Here is a 19,216-nt window from a genome sequence, read left to right as displayed (position 1 = left end):
TCACACTTGCAAAGCAGGTGCTCTATTTGAGCCACACCTCCAGTCCATTTTGCTCTGGTTATTTTTGGAGATGAGGTCTCGCAAACTATCCCCGTGGGCTGTCCTCAAATGGCAATTCTCCTGATCTCAACCTCCCAAGTAGGAAGGATTATGAGTGTGAGGCCCCTGGTGCTCAATGGAAGAAACTAGTTTTAGACTCATGTTTTTGGATCAGAGATTTTAGAAAATCCTTGTTTTAGGAGAATTTTTTAGACATGTGCTTATTATCATTTATAATAAGATTATCAAGGATACCAGTTGTTTCCCATCATCTTATCAAATGCAGAGAGAAGCTGAGAAATAATTACAAAACAGAGTTTAAGTCTTAAAACATTGTCCTATTGATGCAAAAGAGCTAAATAAGGATATAGGCTCTAAAACCAGATGTACCTGGGTTGAGCCTTGTTGCTCACTACTAATGGACACTTAGTCTCAGTCATACCACCTACATTGGAGACAATAATGCATATCTTACAACACTGCTACTAGGTCCTGACACAGAAGTAATAGCTACACGATTGTTGTAAGTTTTTTCTTGGCATGTTCCTTAAAATAGTAATCTATACTTACCTGGTAATTGTTTAAAGAAGGCAGTACTCTTAAACAATTTCTTCTATTAACCACAGCATAAAGATTTAGGTATATAGTTTTAAGTAAGTACAAAATTGTAAAACTATCTTAATTAGATCGATATGCATACTATGTATCACTCAATTTAATAGCAAAATGCTAAATTTCAGATAAAATAGTCATATCAAGAATATATACCAGGTTTAAGGCTGGGGGCATAGCTCAAGTGGTAGAATGCTTGCCTAGCAAGGCCAAGGTCCTGAATTCAAACCCCAATATTGAAAAAACAAAAGCCAGATTTATACAACAGCGCCTCCAAGACAATGCCTCACATCCAAAAGCTATTTTAAGATTCTCAGATTAGAGAAGTCTAGATAGCATACTGGGTAAGTTATAATGCCTGTAGCAAAAAGCTAAGAAAAACTGGAATGACAACCTAACTTTCCTGTATGCAAGATAAATGTTTAAAAGTCTCTAGGACCTACTTTAAAAAGTTTAAAATGTGGGCTACAGCTAGAAAAACAGTTAGAAAGCCATAAATTTTGTGAATCTAAAACTTTACCTGTTTTCTTTGTTTTATCAGAAGTAACATCCGATGAAGACAGGGAAGTAGAGATGCTTTTATAGACATCATGACTGCAAACTCCAGGATCTTCCTCATCAGAAGAAAATGAAGAGAAATGTTCCAAGTTTTTAAGCTCATTATCGACTTTTTCTGATGGACTGACACTCCCAGTTTCAGACACTAAACGTGTGGGTGCTGTGGATGAAGTCTTTGGATGTGGTGGAGGACAAAACGTACGGACAATCTGGGTCCCGGGTCGTCTGGTCCTGTTAGGCATTCGGACAGCAAGTGTGGAAAACTGCTGCTTAGGCCCAGATTTCAAAAAATCTAAGAAAGAAGCAATAAATCCTGTCTTGACTTCTGGCTGTTTTTCTTCTACTTCTTTTATCTTCTGCCTCATTTTTTCTTGATGCTGATAACCTTCGTGGCAGCTTTCTGAGGAAGGTGGAGTATATGGTAAATACGGATCTGTTCCCCTAGGATTCTGGCGTTTGCCTTGGGCGGGTCTTTTCAGCTGTTTTTGATTATTATTTTCTTCTTCTTTAACTTGCCCTTTTCCTTTAGGTTTTTTCTTTGGAAGGTTAAAATTTATTAAATCTTGGCTTTCTTCTTCAATCTTGGCACTGGCTGTATCACCAGACTGAGCCATGGCCAACAGTGCAAGGGCACTCCTATTAGGGTTCATTGACATACTACTGTCATCACTCCCCAAGGTAAATTCATTCTCTGATGTAGCACTCTCTCCACTTATGCTCCTACTACTAGAAACAAACTCTTGGTTTCGGTTATTACTTAATGTATTATCAAGAGGAACCTCACTGTCTTCTTCAGACTCATGATTGGTAGTGGACAGTTTTTTGAATGGGCCAGAACTTTGCTCCTGGACTTCATGACTTGGCCCAACTACTGCAGAAGTTACTTTAGTTGCCATATTTTGACTAGGTGTTTCAATATGCTGTTGGTCAAGAGTCATTTTTGACTGAAGGGTAGGTACTGGTGAAAGGTTTACAGTAACCTGATTTCCATTTAAGGAAATATCATTTATATTCTGTGGCTTTCCTACTGTGGCTGTTATGGAGTTAAAATCTGAAGTTACATGCCTGACATCTAGTGACTGCTGAAAATGAGATTTAGAATTACCACCTTCAACAGCCTGCACGGTATCATTTGAGGTTGACTTCGAAAAATCAGAAGGTGTAACCCCACAAGCTGCTGCTGTAGCTGCTAAGATATCATCTACATTGGATAAAATATTTCTTTCATCACTGAGAAGCATTGCCTCTGGGAAACATATTGATCCAAGAGAAACAAACTGACTCTTGGAATCATGTTGATTTGTTTCAGTGAAATGACCCTTTGCTGTTAGATGTTGTTGTAATGGTTTTGAAGATTCGGAGAGGTCTATTTTCAATATTTCAGGATTCTGAGGATGGATCTGCTGCTGAGAGGGATCACCATTGGTCTGAATAATATGGCCATCCATTTGAAGAAAAGGATGTACTATTTGTTGAGGACTCTGAACACGCTGTACTTGTAAAGATGCTTTAACTTGTCCTAAACCTGCCTGAAGCATGGACTGCTGAAGAATCTGTAAATCACAGGCAGATTCTAAAAGGACCTGTGTACTGGGAAGAGATGTCTGATGGCCGTGCCCTAAAGCATGATTTGGAATTTGAATCTGAGATGAGGCATTAATTATTTGATCATGCTGTTCCTGGGCCTTGGCTTCATGTACCTTATGTATAAGAGAATGCTGCCGGTTTGGGTCTTTAGTACTCAACCTTATTTGTGGAGTTTGCATTAAATTAGTTGCCTTCTTAATATCAGGGGTTGCTGTATTTTTGGTTTGGCCAACTTGTTGGTTAAGCTGTGTAACTGAGCCAATCATGTTTTCTTCTTTATTTGACCCTTGTAGAGCAATCCCAACAACTTGATCTTCAAGATGGGAATTGCTTCTGATTACACTTTGAGAGTATCTGTCATCAGTCTTTGATGACTTATAAACTGATTCTTGAGACTTAATTTCCCCATCAGGTAGCCTTTGGCTTGATGATTCAAGAGATGCCTGTGGTTGCAATGCCTGTAACTCTTGCATTGGAAACTCATCTTCTTCCTTTGAAGATGTATACACATTTGAGTCAAGTTTTCTTTCAGCGTAAGACTTTGGATCAGGGGAAGGTATGTTATTCTGACAATGAGTAGAGGATGCAAAAGATGATGACTGCACACCAGGCAAAAACTTTTGGGATGGGGGAGATGATGATCCTTGAGTCTGGGCATTTTGGGAAGAATGCATAGAAATGTAATTTTGGGTTGGGCTAGAATCTGGCAAGTTCTCAGCCCGAGAAGCAGAAGAGTAAGAAAGAGAAGGGGCTGTTAATGTAAGGGGCTGTCCTGACACATAGCTTTCTGAAGGACTAACAACTGATAAAACTTGTGATTGAGATGAATAACTGACCTGTGTCTGGCTAACTGATGATAAACCCTGAGAGTGACCAGATGAGTAACTTTGAGACTGACTGACTGAACACAGATCTCTTGTTTGGGCAGGGTAATTCTCACTTGCAACTGAAGATAACACTTCTTGCTGACTGGATGAATAACTCAGTGTCTGATTTTGAGAAGTTATGGGCTGAGATGACCCAGAAAAAGTCAATGTTTTATATAAGGATGGCAATTTCTCAACCCTGCTGGACCTATAAACCTGTGAATGAACAATAGATGGCACATTATGTGGCTGTACTAAACCGTAATTTTGGGACTGACTAACTGATAAAAGGCTGGGTAGCTGTGCTGTAGAATAAATTTGTGCTTGGCCTGATATTACAGAACTCTGGTTATGTAAAGGTTTGGAATAGCTTAGTGTTTGCACAGGAGGAATTATACTCTGAGATTTTGGGCTCTTAGTTGATGTTAGTGGTTGTTTTGTAGAACAGCTGTCTACTTTAAGAGTAGAAGAAGGATACCCTGATGATGTTATTGCAGATGAGTAAGACTGAGCAAGTTCCACTGAGACCTGGGGTGTTTTCTGTTGTAATCCTCCATTGCTCACCTGAGTAGACTCTCCAATTGGGCTACAAGGTAAAGATGACTGCCTGGATGTTTCCTGAAAATTAATTACACTTGCATTTGATAGATAACTATGTAAGGAATGCTGTGAACCAGTCAGTTGGGTACCTGAAGGCCGCTGATGGTGTTTAATAACACTACATTCTCGAAGAAGAGCTCTTTCAATGGAAGCAGAACTAGTAAAGAGAGTTGAATTGTAGCCTTGAGGAGTTTGCTGGGCTCCCCCAAGTGCTGAAGGCAACAAACTAAATTGAGGTTGTAAAAGATGGGGTGCAGACTCTTGAGCTGAGCGATATGTTGAAGACTGAGGTGGTATGCTGTTACTTAATGCAGAACTGCCCAGGCGCTCAAATGCCAAAGCAGTTGGGACAGTTCCCTGGGAAGTCTTAATCTGTAGCAAAGGGTCATGAGGATTTAAAATTCCATTTGATGTAGTGTTAAAAGTTGAATCCTGAAGCACCAAAGGTGAGGTTGTAGCAAAGTTTCTATTGTTAAAGGTGGCGGGATGCTGATAAGCAGAGAGGGTAGACGGTGCAAGTGTTCCAGTGGTGGGCAAAGGTCCAGTAACAAACAGCTCAGTTGCTGCTGAGGAATGCATGCCTGTGAAGAGAAGACAGAAAGACCTTTACACAATTATGGCACAAATATGTGTTTTCACAGTAGTGAATTATATAATCCTCAACACGGCAAAATGACTACTAGGGTAAAAAATTAACTCTGTAGGTAAATTCTGAAAAATACATTTCAATATAGCTTGCTTTCTTAAAGCAAAACCAAAATTATAAAGGTATCAGCATTCATATCTATAATTATCATATCAGTGAACTTATATAAACAAGGTCACATAAAAATTAAAAAGCCAGCAAAAATATTCATAATCACTAGTGACTAATTTACCCTGAGTTTCTAATGCAAAATAACTAAAATGTACAAAACATTAAAACTGAAACATTGCCGGCCTGCAGGTGGCTCACATCTATAATTCTAGCTACGTAGGAGGCACAGACCAGGAGGACTGTGGTTCAAAGCCAGGCCAGGCAAAATAGTTCACGAGACCCCTACCTCGAAAAACCCATCACAAAAAAGGGCTTGGTGGAGTAGCTCAAGGTGTAGGCCGATTCAAACCCTAGTACTGCAAAAAAGAAAACAAAAACTGAAACATCAATACTGAACTGCCTATACCTAACATGATGAATAAATCTAAAAATAACAGTGAAATAAACCCTAAAATTTCTTTAGCCAAAATGCATTCACTTTAAAAATCTTTTGCATTTTGAATACTGACCTCCATGAACTTTCCAATAGTAAGAGATGCATAATTATTATGAAAGGTTGGTCAGAAATCTATACTGGTAAGAAGAGACTGACATTTCAGGATAGTATTACAAATACATAAAGCAAAAGTAAAAATGTGTATACCCATTCAAGTTTCATTTCTAGAAATTTATTCTACAGAAATAAGTGGACAGCAAGACATTTTGTACAAGATATTCATTATAGCTGTTATTTATAATGAGTACAAATTACCAAAATGTCCATCAATAATGAATTAAAATAATTATGCCATATCCTAACAATAAACACTGATTAGGTGAATATGAATGTTTTTGACATACAAAGACATCCAAGAAGAACAAACACCAAACTCCTGTCTAAAAATGAGTGGAGTTAGGCACTATCACTTCCTCCTTTATATACTTATTTTTTTTTTTGAGACACTGCAAAATAACAACTAACATGTATAAAACACCATAAGCCTGCACCCAGCATGTTTTTATTTTCGTGAAACAGTCTCACTGTGTAGACCAGACTGGCCTTAAACTCAAAATCCTGCTGCCTCAGCCTCCCAAGAGCTGCGATTGTAGGTGTTGTCCACCACACCAGGTTTTGACTGATTTCTAGATGACACACTAGATCAATAGAGAAGGGAGTGACGAGGGCTAGCAAATTTACCACAAATCCAACAAAAGATATTCTGAAATGAAGATGTTCCTTATCCTTACACACTAACACCAATACCTTCTTCCAATTACTAGTGTATGTGTTATGTATACGTTCTTATCTTATTTCCCAGTGTAGGTTCAGTTTGATGTACACAAATCCATGAATATTTCTTTATTTGGCCATAGGATAGAAAAATTTGTGGTGCTCTGGGGAAAAAAAAAAAACCATAAAACTGCCTCAGTAATCCAAGAATTCAAGGCCCTTCTGAATGCAATTCAATTGTGGAACCAAATACAAATTGCAAAAAGTAAATTAAAAAAAATTGAAACCTGAAAATTACTAAAAAATTTAACTCCCCACCTCATGGCCTGATTTCCCAGTAGACCTGTGCCCCAACTCCACAAAATGATTTTTAAATCTATGGACTTAATAAAAATTTTCCCAGTTAAAAAAAAAATTAGGGGGAGGGGGGAGAGGGGAGAGGATGGGGCAGGGGGAGGGGGGAGAAATGACCCAAACAATGTATGCACATGTGAATAAGTGAATTTAAAAAAAAAATTAAAAATAAACTGTACAGCTGGGCACTGGTGGCTCATGCCTGTAATCCTAGCTACTCAGAAGGCAGAGTTCAGGAGGATCGTGGTTCGAGGTCAGCCTGGGCAAATAGTTCATGAGACCCTATCTAGAAAAAACCCTTCACATAAAAGGGCTGGCAGAATGGCTCAAGTGGTACAGCGCCTGCCTACTAAGCATGAGACCCTGAGTTCTAAACCCCGGACAAAAAACAAAAACAAAAAAACCCACAAACTAAACAAATTAAGAATACTTTACAGAAGGGGAGGCTCAGATGTGAATTATTAAACGGTTGCCTGCCTTCTTTTAAACATACACCAAAAATATTAAAGGATTTTCCTTTGGTTTATTTTAAAACTTCATTTTTACCACTAATAAAGTATAACTAAATACATGAAATATAAAATTATTTCTGGAAGCAAAAAAATGAAGTTTTTTTAAAAAAATATTTTACTTTACACAAAATGTAAAAGAAGCACAAAAAAAATGTTGCTAGGCATCCTGAGAATCTTAATTAGTGGATTTTTTTTTTTTTTTCAGTACTGGGGCTTGAATTTAGGACCTACACACCTTGAGCCACTCCACCTGCCCTTTTTTTTGTGATGAGTGTTTTCAAAATAGGATCTCATGAACTATTTGCCTGGGGTGGGCTTCTAACCTCAGTCTTCCCAATCTCTGCCTCCAGAGAAGCTAGGATTAAAGGAGTGAGCCACTGGCATCTGAAAATTAGTGGAATTTGTAAAAGAATGATGAAACGCTATTTCCTACAGCTATTATTTTAAAATCTCAAATTTTCTGTCATCTCTTCTTTAAAACAAAACACCCCCCCAAATATTCCTGCATCCTACAAAAAATAATTATATATAAAAATTTAAAGAGAAACTGTTGGAAAGTGAAAAAAAATCAAATAGAGAAAAATACAAAGAGACTTCGTAATTATTGTTGAAAATAGGTATGGTATAATATCAACTTGTAATAGCTTTTATTAAATAATTTCAATCTTTCAATTAAGGATAACTTCATGTAACACTAATGATAAAATAAGTCAAGATTATTTTTTACTATTATTATCTATCTAACCTGAAGTCCTTACAACAAATGAAATTAAATCTTCACTCCTCTCAAATAGATAAATAAATATTTACCATGCCAACTATAATCTTTAGGGTTTATCTTTAATAATTATCAATTCTTAAAAGTCAGTTTGTTAAGTTTCATCAGAGTGCTAAAACAGAATTTCTACACCAGGTGTGGTGGCACATACCTGAAATCCCAGCACTCAGGAGGGCTGGGGTAAGGAGGATAAGTTGGGGGCAAGCCTAAACGGCAAGACCCTCAAAAAAAAAAAAAAAGAAAAGAAGCAGGGCGCCAGTGGCTCACACTTGTAATCCTAGCTACTCAGGAAGCAGAGATTGGAAGGATTATAGGTTGAAGCCAGCACAGGCAAATAGTTGAGATCCTATCTCAAAAATACTCAAGAGGAAAAAAGGCTGGTAGCATGGCTCAATTGGTAAGAGTGCCTGCCTAGTAAGCATGAGTCCCTGATTTCACATCCCAGTACCACCCAAAAATAAATAAAGAAAATGGAATTTCTGCTAGTGACAAATTCTTGAATTTTATCCACCTTAAAACATTCCAGGTCTTAAAAGGTACTAGAAAATCAATAACCAACATCAGTCTCAGCCATGAAAAAGCCATAAAAGTATATTTTTGATCATTTTTAGAAGATTTAAAAATTCTGAAAACAATGAATCACCTGTCTGCCAGGATGGAGCCCTGAATTGTGGTAAAAGAGTAGTTCCTGAAGAAGCAGCCTGAGCTGTGCGGGACTCAACAGAGGAAAGGAAATTCATCACGGAAGATTCTTTAGTGTTAGTGCTGGCACTGTTCACACTAGTATCGAATATTCCCGAAAGACCTGTGGTGGAAGAGAAAATATATTCCAAAGTAAAAATATACTTATATAAAATTCTATTTCTAACCCTACCTTAAAAAAGGAATTTCTGAAAATTAAGGTCAAAAACTTCTGTAACCCTGTTTTATCTTGTAATAGCTAACAAATGCTAATTTGACCATGCATATTCATAATTTTAAAATTTCCAATGACACATGAAAGAAAATGTCTCAATTTACTAATCACAGATACTCTCTCTCTCTCAGTAGAAACCAAAGGTTTTAAGCGCATTTTCATTTTATTATTTCCCATGGCATAGTTACATCCTACACATTACATTTATAACCCAAAAAGTGAAAATTACTTTCTCTTCTGATTCACTCTATGTGCCTAGGTTCACAGTATACTCCACAAGCACTATTACCAGTGGGTTGAGGTGTGGGGGCATATCCAGGAAGCTGATGAGAGGCTCCAAATGACTGTCTCTGAAGGAGATCTGGTTCAGACTGGGAAGGGTGTCCTTCTTCATAGCTTAAACTGGAGGTTAAAAAAAAAAAAAATTAGTAACCAAGACACACAGCCCAAACAATACAGTCAAAAAATTTCTAGGAGATCCAGGTGTGGTAGTACACATCGACAATCTCAGCACTCAGAAGGCTGAAGCAGGAGGGTCATTAGTTCAAGACCAATCTGGGCTACACACTAGGCCAGCCTAGGATACACAGCAAGACCCTGTCTCCAAAAAACCAGGGCCAGGCCCCAGCACTGAGGAAAAACAAAACAAAACCTAGAACTACTACTAATAGTATTAGAAGTTGTCTCAGCTAAGGACCACCTGTAACTGGCAAAAACAAACACCACAAAACAAGTAGTAGAAGTCTTTGACCAAATTTCTGACCTATAAATAAGCAGAACACAGTCAAACAGTATCATCACAATATGGACAATACATCAAAGATACAATGGGAAGAAAAATGTTACATGGTATTTTCCTTAATTCAACTTTACTTAGGAGTTCTTTTACCAGGAGAAATAACATGGTATAGTGCAAACAGCGATATTCTGAAAAACAGGAGAGCTGAATTCACTGTCCAAGCTGTACTTCTAGCTAGTAGTATGATTTAAATGTGACACAATTACTGTCAGACTAATTTCTTCATCTGTATGAAAAAGGGACCAGACAAAATAATCTTCTTTAGTTCTCACATTGTATAGAATATCAGATAATTCAAACAGATTAATTGCTGGGGCTTAGGATGTCACTGAGTGGTAGTATGCTTGCCTAGGATGCATGAACCTGGGTTTAATTCCCAGCACTGTAAAACCAACCAAACAAAAAAATGACTTCTCAGTAACTGCCTAGAAATTCAGAACAAGATCAATTTTCCACTTTTGATTTTTACTTTGGATATTTTAAATCCCTAAGAAGTCAAAATAGTACAAAGAACAACCACATACCCTGTTTAAGATTCAATAGTTAACATTTTGTTACATTTACTTTTCCCTATATATAAGAATACACACTTTCTCCTCTCCGCCACTTAAAATAGTTTGCAGACATCATGGCACTACAATAAGTACTTCAGCTATAACTCCTAGGAGTAATATGTAACCAAACATCATCACGAATCTTGAAGAAATTCAACATTAATTCAATAATCATGTAATATGTAGGTATATTTAGATTTTCCCAATTGTTGCCAAAATGGCTGGGATTTCTCAGTTTTTTCTAATAAGGAGTTAATCAAAATTAAATTAGTTCATTTGATTATGACTCTTTAACTGAAGGTCAGTGCCTCCATGCTGCACCCCCAATTCCAGATTGCTTTTGTCTTGATTTCATGACATAGACTTCTTTGGCCAACTGAACTATAGGTATCCCACATTCTGTTTGTTCAGTTGAGAAAGGCGTACATAAATGATTCTGTGTTCTTATTTTGCAGAACATGAGGCAAATAATGTCAATTTGTCTCATTATCGTTGATAATAAGCTTGAAGTAGTTCAGGTAGTATCTGTCAGAACTCTCCATGTAGTTATTTTTTCTACTTTGAAATTAGGTATGCAATTATGGGATATTTTGTTCCCAATAGTTTTAGGCATCATATACTCATAATCTTTAATTCAATTATTACACTGGAGAACAGAAGTGATAATATTTTAATTATGTCATTACTTCAGTATTTGTTAACATTCTTTTTTTTTATTCATATGTGCATACAATGTTTGGGTCATTTCTCCCCCCTTCCCCCCCACCCGCTCTCTCTCCCCCCCACCCCCTCGCTACCCGGCAGAAACTATTTTGCCCTTATCTCTAATTTTGTTGAAGAGAGAATATAAGCAATAATAGGAAGGACTAAGGGCTTTTGCTAGTTGAGATAAGGATAGCCATACAGGGATTGACTTATATTGCTTTCCTGTACATGTGTGTTACCTTCTAAGTTAATTCCCCTCAAACTAACCTTTTCTCTAGTTCTTGGTCCCCTTCTCCTATTGGCCTCAGTTGCTTTAAAGTATCTGCTTTAGTTTCTCTACACTGAGGGCAACAAATGCTATCTAGTTTTTTGGGTGTCTTACCTATCCTCATACCTTCCTTGTGTGCTCTCGCTTTATCATGTGCTCAAAGTCCAATCCCCTTGTTGTGTTTGCCCTTGATCTAATGTCCACATATGAGGGAGAACATACGATTTTTGGTCTTTTGGGCCAGGCTAACCTCACTCAGAATGATGTTCTCCAGTTCCATCCATTTACCTGTGGATGATAACATTTCATTCTTCTTCATGGCTGCATAAAATTCCATTGTGTATAAATACCACATTTTCTTAATTCATTCGTCAGTAGTGGAGCATCTTGGCTGTTTCCATAACTTGGCTATTGAGAATAGTGTTGCAACAAACATGGGTGTGCAGGTGCCTCTGGAGTAACCTGAGTCACATTCTTTTGGGTATATCCCCAAGAGTGGTATTGCTGGATCATAAGGTAGATGTATGTTTAGATTTTTAAGAAGCCTCCAAATTCTTTTCCAGAGTGGTTGTACTAGTTTACATTCCCACCAGCAGTGTAAGAGGGTTCCTTTTTTCCCACATCCTCACCAACACCTGTTGTTAGTGGTGTTGCTAATGATGGCTATTCTAACAGGGGTGAGGTGGAATCTTGGTGTGGTTTTAATTTGCATTTCCTTTATTGCTAGGGATGGTGAGCATTTTTTTATGTTAACATTCTTCTGTAAAATAAGAGCTTTTTCTCTTGTGCATGTATAATGTGTATTTAAATTTATCTCTTCAGCCCAAGCTGGCCTTGAACTTACAATGTACCCCAGGCTGGTCTTGAATCTTTCTCTCACCTCCTGCATGCTAGGATTACAGAAGTGTGCCACCATACCCAGTTCTGTGTCTTTTCTGATGTGGACTTCCTTACCTTCTGGCATAAGATGTTTCAGGTTCACCTTATTTCCCCTGTCTCAGCTATGCAAGGAGCCATGAGAGCCATTTTAGGAGCAATGGCATTTAGAAACCAAGACTAGATGTTATGTGTGCTCAATGCCTGGGGTGTCACTGCTTTTAGGCCCTTTCAGTGGACAAAGCTAGAAAGCATAGGTCTTTTTAAAAACGTGAGTTCATACTGACAATTCCTATTCAAAATCTAATATAGATTTCCTTATCTTCCCCCATTTCGCACGTCTCTCTCCTATTATCTACAGTCAGAATCCTGGATCACAATTACACAGATATTACATTTATTCATTATCTTTATCCAAAAATATAACATTGCTCTACCAAAAGCAAAATAATTCAATATTTCTTCACAGTGCTTTTTTGTTCCAAGATTGCATTTCATAAGAATACATTAAGATACTTTATCAGAAGTAATTACTCTTTGTACAGCTACATTATATTATTAATTAGGTATAGGAGATAGATTTTGTTTCTGTTTGAAGAATTCCATTTTAGGATAAATTTTAAATTTTTCTCACCTTAAAATCAACTTTAAACTGGCCATGGTGGTGCACACCTGTAATCCCAACACTGAGAAGTCTGAAGTAGGAGGATGGGGAGTTCAAGGGCAGCCTGCACTACACAGCAAGATCCTGTCTCACAAATACAAAACAACAATAAAAGCCAATATTATTGGTTGACTTACCACTATAGCTTAGTGGTAAAGCACTGGCTTCCAAGCAGGCCAAGGCCCTGGGTTTAATCCCTAGTACCAAACAAATAAACCCCACAAAACTTTATTAAGGTATACGTTACATACAAAAATATACATGTTTAATAGATTGAGAAATTTATGTACTAGTCTAGCAAGTATAGTGTCACCATAATAAATACTTACACTGCCATCACAATGAAAAGGTTTTTGAGGATTGCTTTGTTTGTTTGTATTGGGGTGGGGATGATCATACTATGTAGCCAAGGCTGGCCTAGAATATGTGATCCTCCTGCCTCAGCCTCCCAAATTCTGGGATTACAGTCAAACGGTAGAATTACAAGCGTATACCACTAAACCTGCCTACAACAAAAAGTTCTCACATGCTCCTTTGCAGTCAATGTGATTTTCATTTCACCCCTGGCCCTGATCACCAATAATTTCATTGCCACTTTTAGGAAAGCCTCTTTCAGAATTTCATATAAATATAATCATATACTGAAACCTTGTGTCATACAAATAACCCTGTGCCAGTTTACTTTCTTTTAGCACAATCTTTTAAAGATGCATTCATGTTGTTGAATATACAAGTAGTTAACTCCTTTTCATTAATGTGTATGAATTACACAATGTTTATCCATTCAGCTCCCGATGAGCATTTAGTTTGTTTCTAGTTACGGGCTACTATGAACAAGCCTGCTGTGAACATTTCTGCACAATTTTTTGGTGGACATATGGTTTCATTTTCCTAATTAAATATCTGAGAGTGGAATTACTGAGTGATAAGGAGGTACATACACTGTTTTATAATATCACTGATGTATGAATATTTACATCCTTGTCTATACTTAATCTTTTAGCTATTCTTAATTTTAGCCATTCTAGGAGGGTACAATGGTATCTTCTTATAGTTTATAATTTGCACTTTCCTACTAACAAATATGGAGGAGCATATTTTTATATGTTTATAGGCTACTCTTTTAGCTTCTCTTGTGAAGTTTGTGCAAATCTGCCCATTTAAAAAAAACCTGGGTTGGGTTGTAAGAGCCCTTTACATATTCTGGATCTACTTTTTTTTTTTTTGGAGGTGCTGGGGATCAAACTCAGGGCATTTTGTATGTTAGGCAGACACTATACCACTGAACTATCCCCAGTCCTGGATCCACATTCTTTGTCAGATACATGTATTGGGATTTTTATTTTCTCCAAGTCTAGTGGTTTGCCTTTTCATTTTCTAGTGTCATTGAATAATGATGTTTACATTTTTGGTAAATTGGATTCTCTTTTATTTGGTGCTTTTAGTGTCCTAAGACACTAAAGGCTCTGTCAACCAAGGTTACTAATATAGTTTCCTTATAGAAAACTATACATGTTTAGGTCTAGGAATCATTTTCAATTTTTTTTGTATGGAGTGAGATAATGGTCAAGGTTCATATTTTTAACTTTTCAAAAAATCAGGAAAAAGATGTATATAGTAGCCCCCCCCCCTTATTTGCAGAATACATCCAGTTTTGACCAAATGCAATAAAAAATGTATTTTTAAAAATCAAAAGAAAATTTAAAAAACAGAAACATGTACATTCCTGCATGTGCATTATGCAGCTCAGGTGAGCAGAGCGGCTCAGTCAGGCCTTGCATTGTCATCAGTTCTGTTTAAATCACGTGATCTACTGAGTGTTCCCCTACCCTTAATTTTGTGAGGCTATACCTCCCACAAAGTAAATGGTGCCCCAAAAGCAAGATAAAAGTTATGATAATCCTTCTAACACAGAGAGAACATGTAATATGCATAATTTAAGTGATAAAGTGACAATTTTAGGTTTGCTGAAAGACAGCTAGCGTGTCTTTAGGGAAGTTGGGCGACATTATTAGAAAAATGAATGAAGTATCCCCAGTACTGAACTCCATGCACACTAACCATTTGCATTTTTTCCTCAATGGCAGATGCCAAGGGTCTACTGTACAGTAAAAGGCATCTTTTCTAGTACACAGATCACTGAGCACTTTTTGTTTGTTTTGGTTTGTCTTTCTTGGCAGTATTGCAGATTGAACCCAGGGCCTCTTGTGTGTTAGGCAAGTGCTCTCCACCTTAAGCTATGCATTCAGCCCAGATTCCTGAATTTGGATAAATGCATAGGCACTACAATACCAAGAAAAGAAAAGGCCCACCATCAAAAAGATTCCTCCATGCCCCTCTGAGTCATCTCTTTCCAAACACCCCATATCCCCAGTCAGTCATGGTTTGTTCTCTGTCCCTATAGATTTACCTTTTCTAAAATGTCATATACATGGAATCATTAAATAAGTAATCTTTTGTGCCTGGCTTCTTTCATTTAAAGGCTTAATGCCCTCAAGTTGTTATCCATATTGCTAACTCATTCCTCTTTATTGCCAAGCAGTAATCTACTGTATAGAAGTACCACAGGTTGGTTGGTTTGTCTAAAGTCTATTCACAAGTTCAGACACATTTGGGTTCTTTTCAGTTTAGCACAATTATGAATAAAGCTGCTATAAATAATACAAATTTTTGTGTGAACACATTTTCACTTCATTATCATTAGAGTAAATATACAGAAGAGGGAGAGCTGAGTTACATATAGGACAAAAAATGTTTAGAAAAAATGTTTAGAATGTACCTAGTTTTCCAAAGTGGCTATGCCATTGTTCATTCCCACCAATAATGTATGACTAGTTAAATCACTTTACATCTCACTGGCACCTGGTACAGTAGACCCTAGTTACCCACAAGGGATACATTCCAAAGCTACTCCAGTGGATTCCTAAAACCATGGATACTACCAAACTCTACATATACTATGATTTTTCCTACAGGTATTATAAGGTTTAATTTATAAATTAATTGTAGTAAGAGATTAATCACAATAATTAATAATAAAACTATTACAGTATACTGTAACAATATTTCCAAGTATACCAATTAAGTACTTTAGGAGCTGTAGTAAGTAAAATAAGGATTACTTGAGCACGAGAATTACAAAACCCTGACAGTTGAGTTGGTAACACAGATGGCTACTAACTGACTAATGGGCAGGTACTATATTTGCTAGATGATTCACATCCTGAACAGGATGGGGAGGGGTAACTCAAGATTTTATCATTCTACTCAAAAAGATTTGCAATTTTAAGTAGGTGTGGCTCAAGCCTGCCTGCTTTGTGTGAAGTCTTGCGTTCAAACCCTACTCAAAAATTTTTTTTTTGTTTTGACCAGGTGCCACTGGCTCACACCTGAAAATCCTAGCTACTTGGGAGGCTGAGATGGGGAGGGTCATGGCTCAAGGCCAACCTGGGCAAAAAGTTGAGAGACCCCATCTCCAAAATAAACAGAGCAAAATAAACTGGAGGTGTGGCTCAAGTGGTAGAGTGCCTGCTTTGCAAGCACAAAACCCTAAGTTCAAACCTCCTCCCACCTTCCCCATCCTACACACATACAAAAAAAAAGACTTGCAATTTACAACTTATAAATTGGTGCCTTTGTAGAAAATTAGATGGCTATAGCTATGCTTAGCCATCAGAGAAAGGCAAATCAAAATTACATTAGGATTCCATCTTAAAACAAAAAGCAACAAATGCTGTGAAGGGTTGGCAGGCAGGTGGTGGTGGAGGGAGGACCCTTATACATTGTTGGCAAAAACATAAAATAGTGTATGGATGGGCCCCCAAAAAACTAAAAATTAAACTACTATATGATTCAGCTAACCTGGGACTATACCCAAAGGTATCAAAGTCAACATACAACAGAGATAACTGGACACACAGGTTTACTGTGGCAAGTTATAGAATCAGCCTAGATGCCTGTCAATGGATGGATAAAGAAAATGTGTGTGTGTGTGTATACATATATAAATATAAATATATGTATATATATTACATGTATTATTATTGGACTATTATTCAGCCATGAAGAAAAATGAAATTATGCCATTTGCAGGAAACTGGATGGAAGTGGAGTTCATCATGTTAAGTGAAAAGAAAGACAAATATCACATTTTCTATCATATGTGGAATCTTAAAAAAAAAAAAGACATAAAAGCAGAAGGGGAACTATTAGGAAAAGAAAGGGGAATGGTGACAAGGGGGGATGACGATGAGAGGTTAATGGGTGGTAAATATGATCAAAGTACATTATTTGCACATATGACAATGTCATATGAAACCTGTTACTTCATAACTTAACATATGATAATCATGTTTTTAATTTATTAACTTTATTTCTGGAATTTTCCACCTAATACTTTCTGAAAAAGGTTGACTATAGACAAGTAAAACCTGGGAAAGCAAAACTGACTGTACCGTCAGTTTGTAAGTTATTTCCTTTATTAAAAATGTTAGGGCTACAGGGGTAGAATGTTTCCTAGGTTCGTTCCTCAGCACCATACATATGCACACACTCAAAACACGTTAGTAATTCTAGTTGACGTGCAGCGACACTTCATGGTGGTTTTAATTTGCATTTATAATAAGCAGTGTTGAGTAAGCATCATTTCCTCATCTGCCATGCAAAAATCTTTGGTAAAGTATCCACTCAATCTTTTGCCTATTTCTATTGAGTTGTTTGTATAGGGAGCTGATCACTTATTTTGGAATCAACTCCTTGATAAGATACAGGTTTTAGAAATATTTTGTTCCAGACTGTAGTTTTCATTCTAACGTCATCTTTTAAAGAACAGTACATAATTTTGTTCAAATTTTAATTTATTAATTGTACTTCTGACACTGCAGCTAAAAAAATTTTGTCTAATCAAGATCTCAAAGATTTTTTCTTGTGTTTTTTCCTAAACACTTTATAGTAAAGGTTGAATATCCCCAATCCAAAATGCTTGAGACTACAAGTGTTTCAGATTTCAGAGTTTCTCAGATAGGGTCCAATGATGTAGTTCAGTGGGATACTGTGCTTAGCATGTGAAGCCCTGAACTTAAACCCCAGCAGACATTACTTACACACACATACACACACACACACACACACACACACACACACACACACACACACAAACACACAGTTTCTTGGATTCTGGTACATTTGCATAGACTTTTCCAATTGAGCATCAATAATCTGAAAATTCAAATTTTGAAATGCTCCAAAATCTGAGATCAACATAATCATCAAAAACTTTTGGATTTCAAACCTATATAAAATTATCCATTTAGGTCTATGATCCATTAGGAATAATTTTTGGTAGGTGGTGTAAGGTAAGAATTGAGGTTTTTTCTTATTCATTTATTCGTATGTGCATACATTGTTTGGGCCATTTCTCTCCCTTGTTTTTTGGGGTTTTTTGATGGTAGTGTTGGTAGAACCCATGGGCTTGTACATACTAGGCAAGAGCTGAATTACTGAGATATAACAACCTTATATATTGAAATTTTTTTGGCAGTACTGAGGTTTGAACTCAGGGCCTTGCTCTTGCTAAGCAAGCAGCTTTACTAATAGAGCCATGCTCCCAACCCTATATTTAATTCTTTATACTGGCCCTCCTTCATTGCTTAGGAGGACAGGCATGTAGCCACCATGCCCATCTATTGGTTGAGATGGAGTCTCAAGAATTCTGCTCAGACTGACCTCAAACCACAATCTTCCTGATATCAACCTCCCAAGAAGCTAGGATCACAGGTATAGGCCACTAAAGCCCAGCTAGTGTACAATTCTCACACTAAAGATCAATGCTATGAATATTCATATAAAAAGCTTTTGCGTGGAAGTATATTTTTATTTCCCGTGGGTATATATCCAGGAGTGAAATTGCTAGATCATATAACTCATGTTTTAAGCAATGAGCAAACTATTTTCCAAAGTGGCTATATCATTTTACATTCCTATCAGCAAAATGTAAGGATCACAATTTCTCAATATTTTTATTGTTTGTTTGGCTAGAATATCCTAATAGGTATGAAGTGGTATCTCTTTGTGGTTTTGATTTGCATATAACTGATGATGCTGAGTGTCTCTGCATGTGCTTAATGCCCATTTATCTTCTTGGCAAATGTCTATTCAGATGTTTTGCCCATGGTTGTACTTTTTCTGTTTTTGTGGTACTGGTTATTGAACTGCGGACCTTGCACTTGCTAGGCAAGGACTCAATCCTGGGAATCATGCCCCAAAATCCTTTTGATTTTAGTTTTTTGTTTTTCAGGTAACGGTCTCAATGCTAACTTTGCCCAAGCTGGTCTCAAACTACACTCCTCATGTCTCTGCCTCCTGAGCAGCTGGGATTATAAAGAGGGCACATTCAGGCCTAACTTGTCCATGTGAATTGGGTTACTTGATATTTTATTATTGCATTTATACAAGATACAAATCTCTGATAAATATATGATTTTTGAACATTGGTTTCTATTCTGTGGATTTCTTTTTGTGTGTGTGACATTGGGGTTTGAACTCAGGACTATGAGCTTACAA

General features: G+C 37.1%; 1 protein-coding gene across 3 annotated transcripts in view; it reads right to left on the bottom strand.

The window, feature by feature from the left end:
- Qser1 (glutamine and serine rich 1) overlaps window positions 1-19,216 on the bottom strand; it is a 77,242-nt gene that overhangs the window by 38,057 nt on the left and 19,969 nt on the right. For 2 of the 3 annotated variants that reach the window (XM_074043964.1, XM_074043969.1), the window contains exons 2-4: window positions 9,079-9,191; window positions 8,517-8,678; window positions 1,172-4,843 (exon numbers count right to left, since the gene is read on the bottom strand). In XM_074043964.1, the coding sequence (XP_073900065.1) occupies window positions 1,172-4,843; window positions 8,517-8,613 (3,769 nt within the window). In that variant the 5' untranslated portion in view covers window positions 8,614-8,678; window positions 9,079-9,191. Of the gene's footprint in view, window positions 1-1,171; window positions 4,844-8,516; window positions 8,679-9,078; window positions 9,192-12,625; window positions 15,696-19,216 lie in introns of those variants that run through there. The other variant, XM_074043958.1, reaches the window with a different exon arrangement.

Source organism: Castor canadensis, chromosome 1, assembly GCF_047511655.1.
Source record: "Castor canadensis chromosome 1, mCasCan1.hap1v2, whole genome shotgun sequence".
In the NCBI taxonomy this organism is placed as follows: domain Eukaryota; kingdom Metazoa; phylum Chordata; class Mammalia; order Rodentia; family Castoridae; genus Castor; species Castor canadensis.
This window is presented reverse-complemented; position numbering and strand designations above follow the sequence as displayed.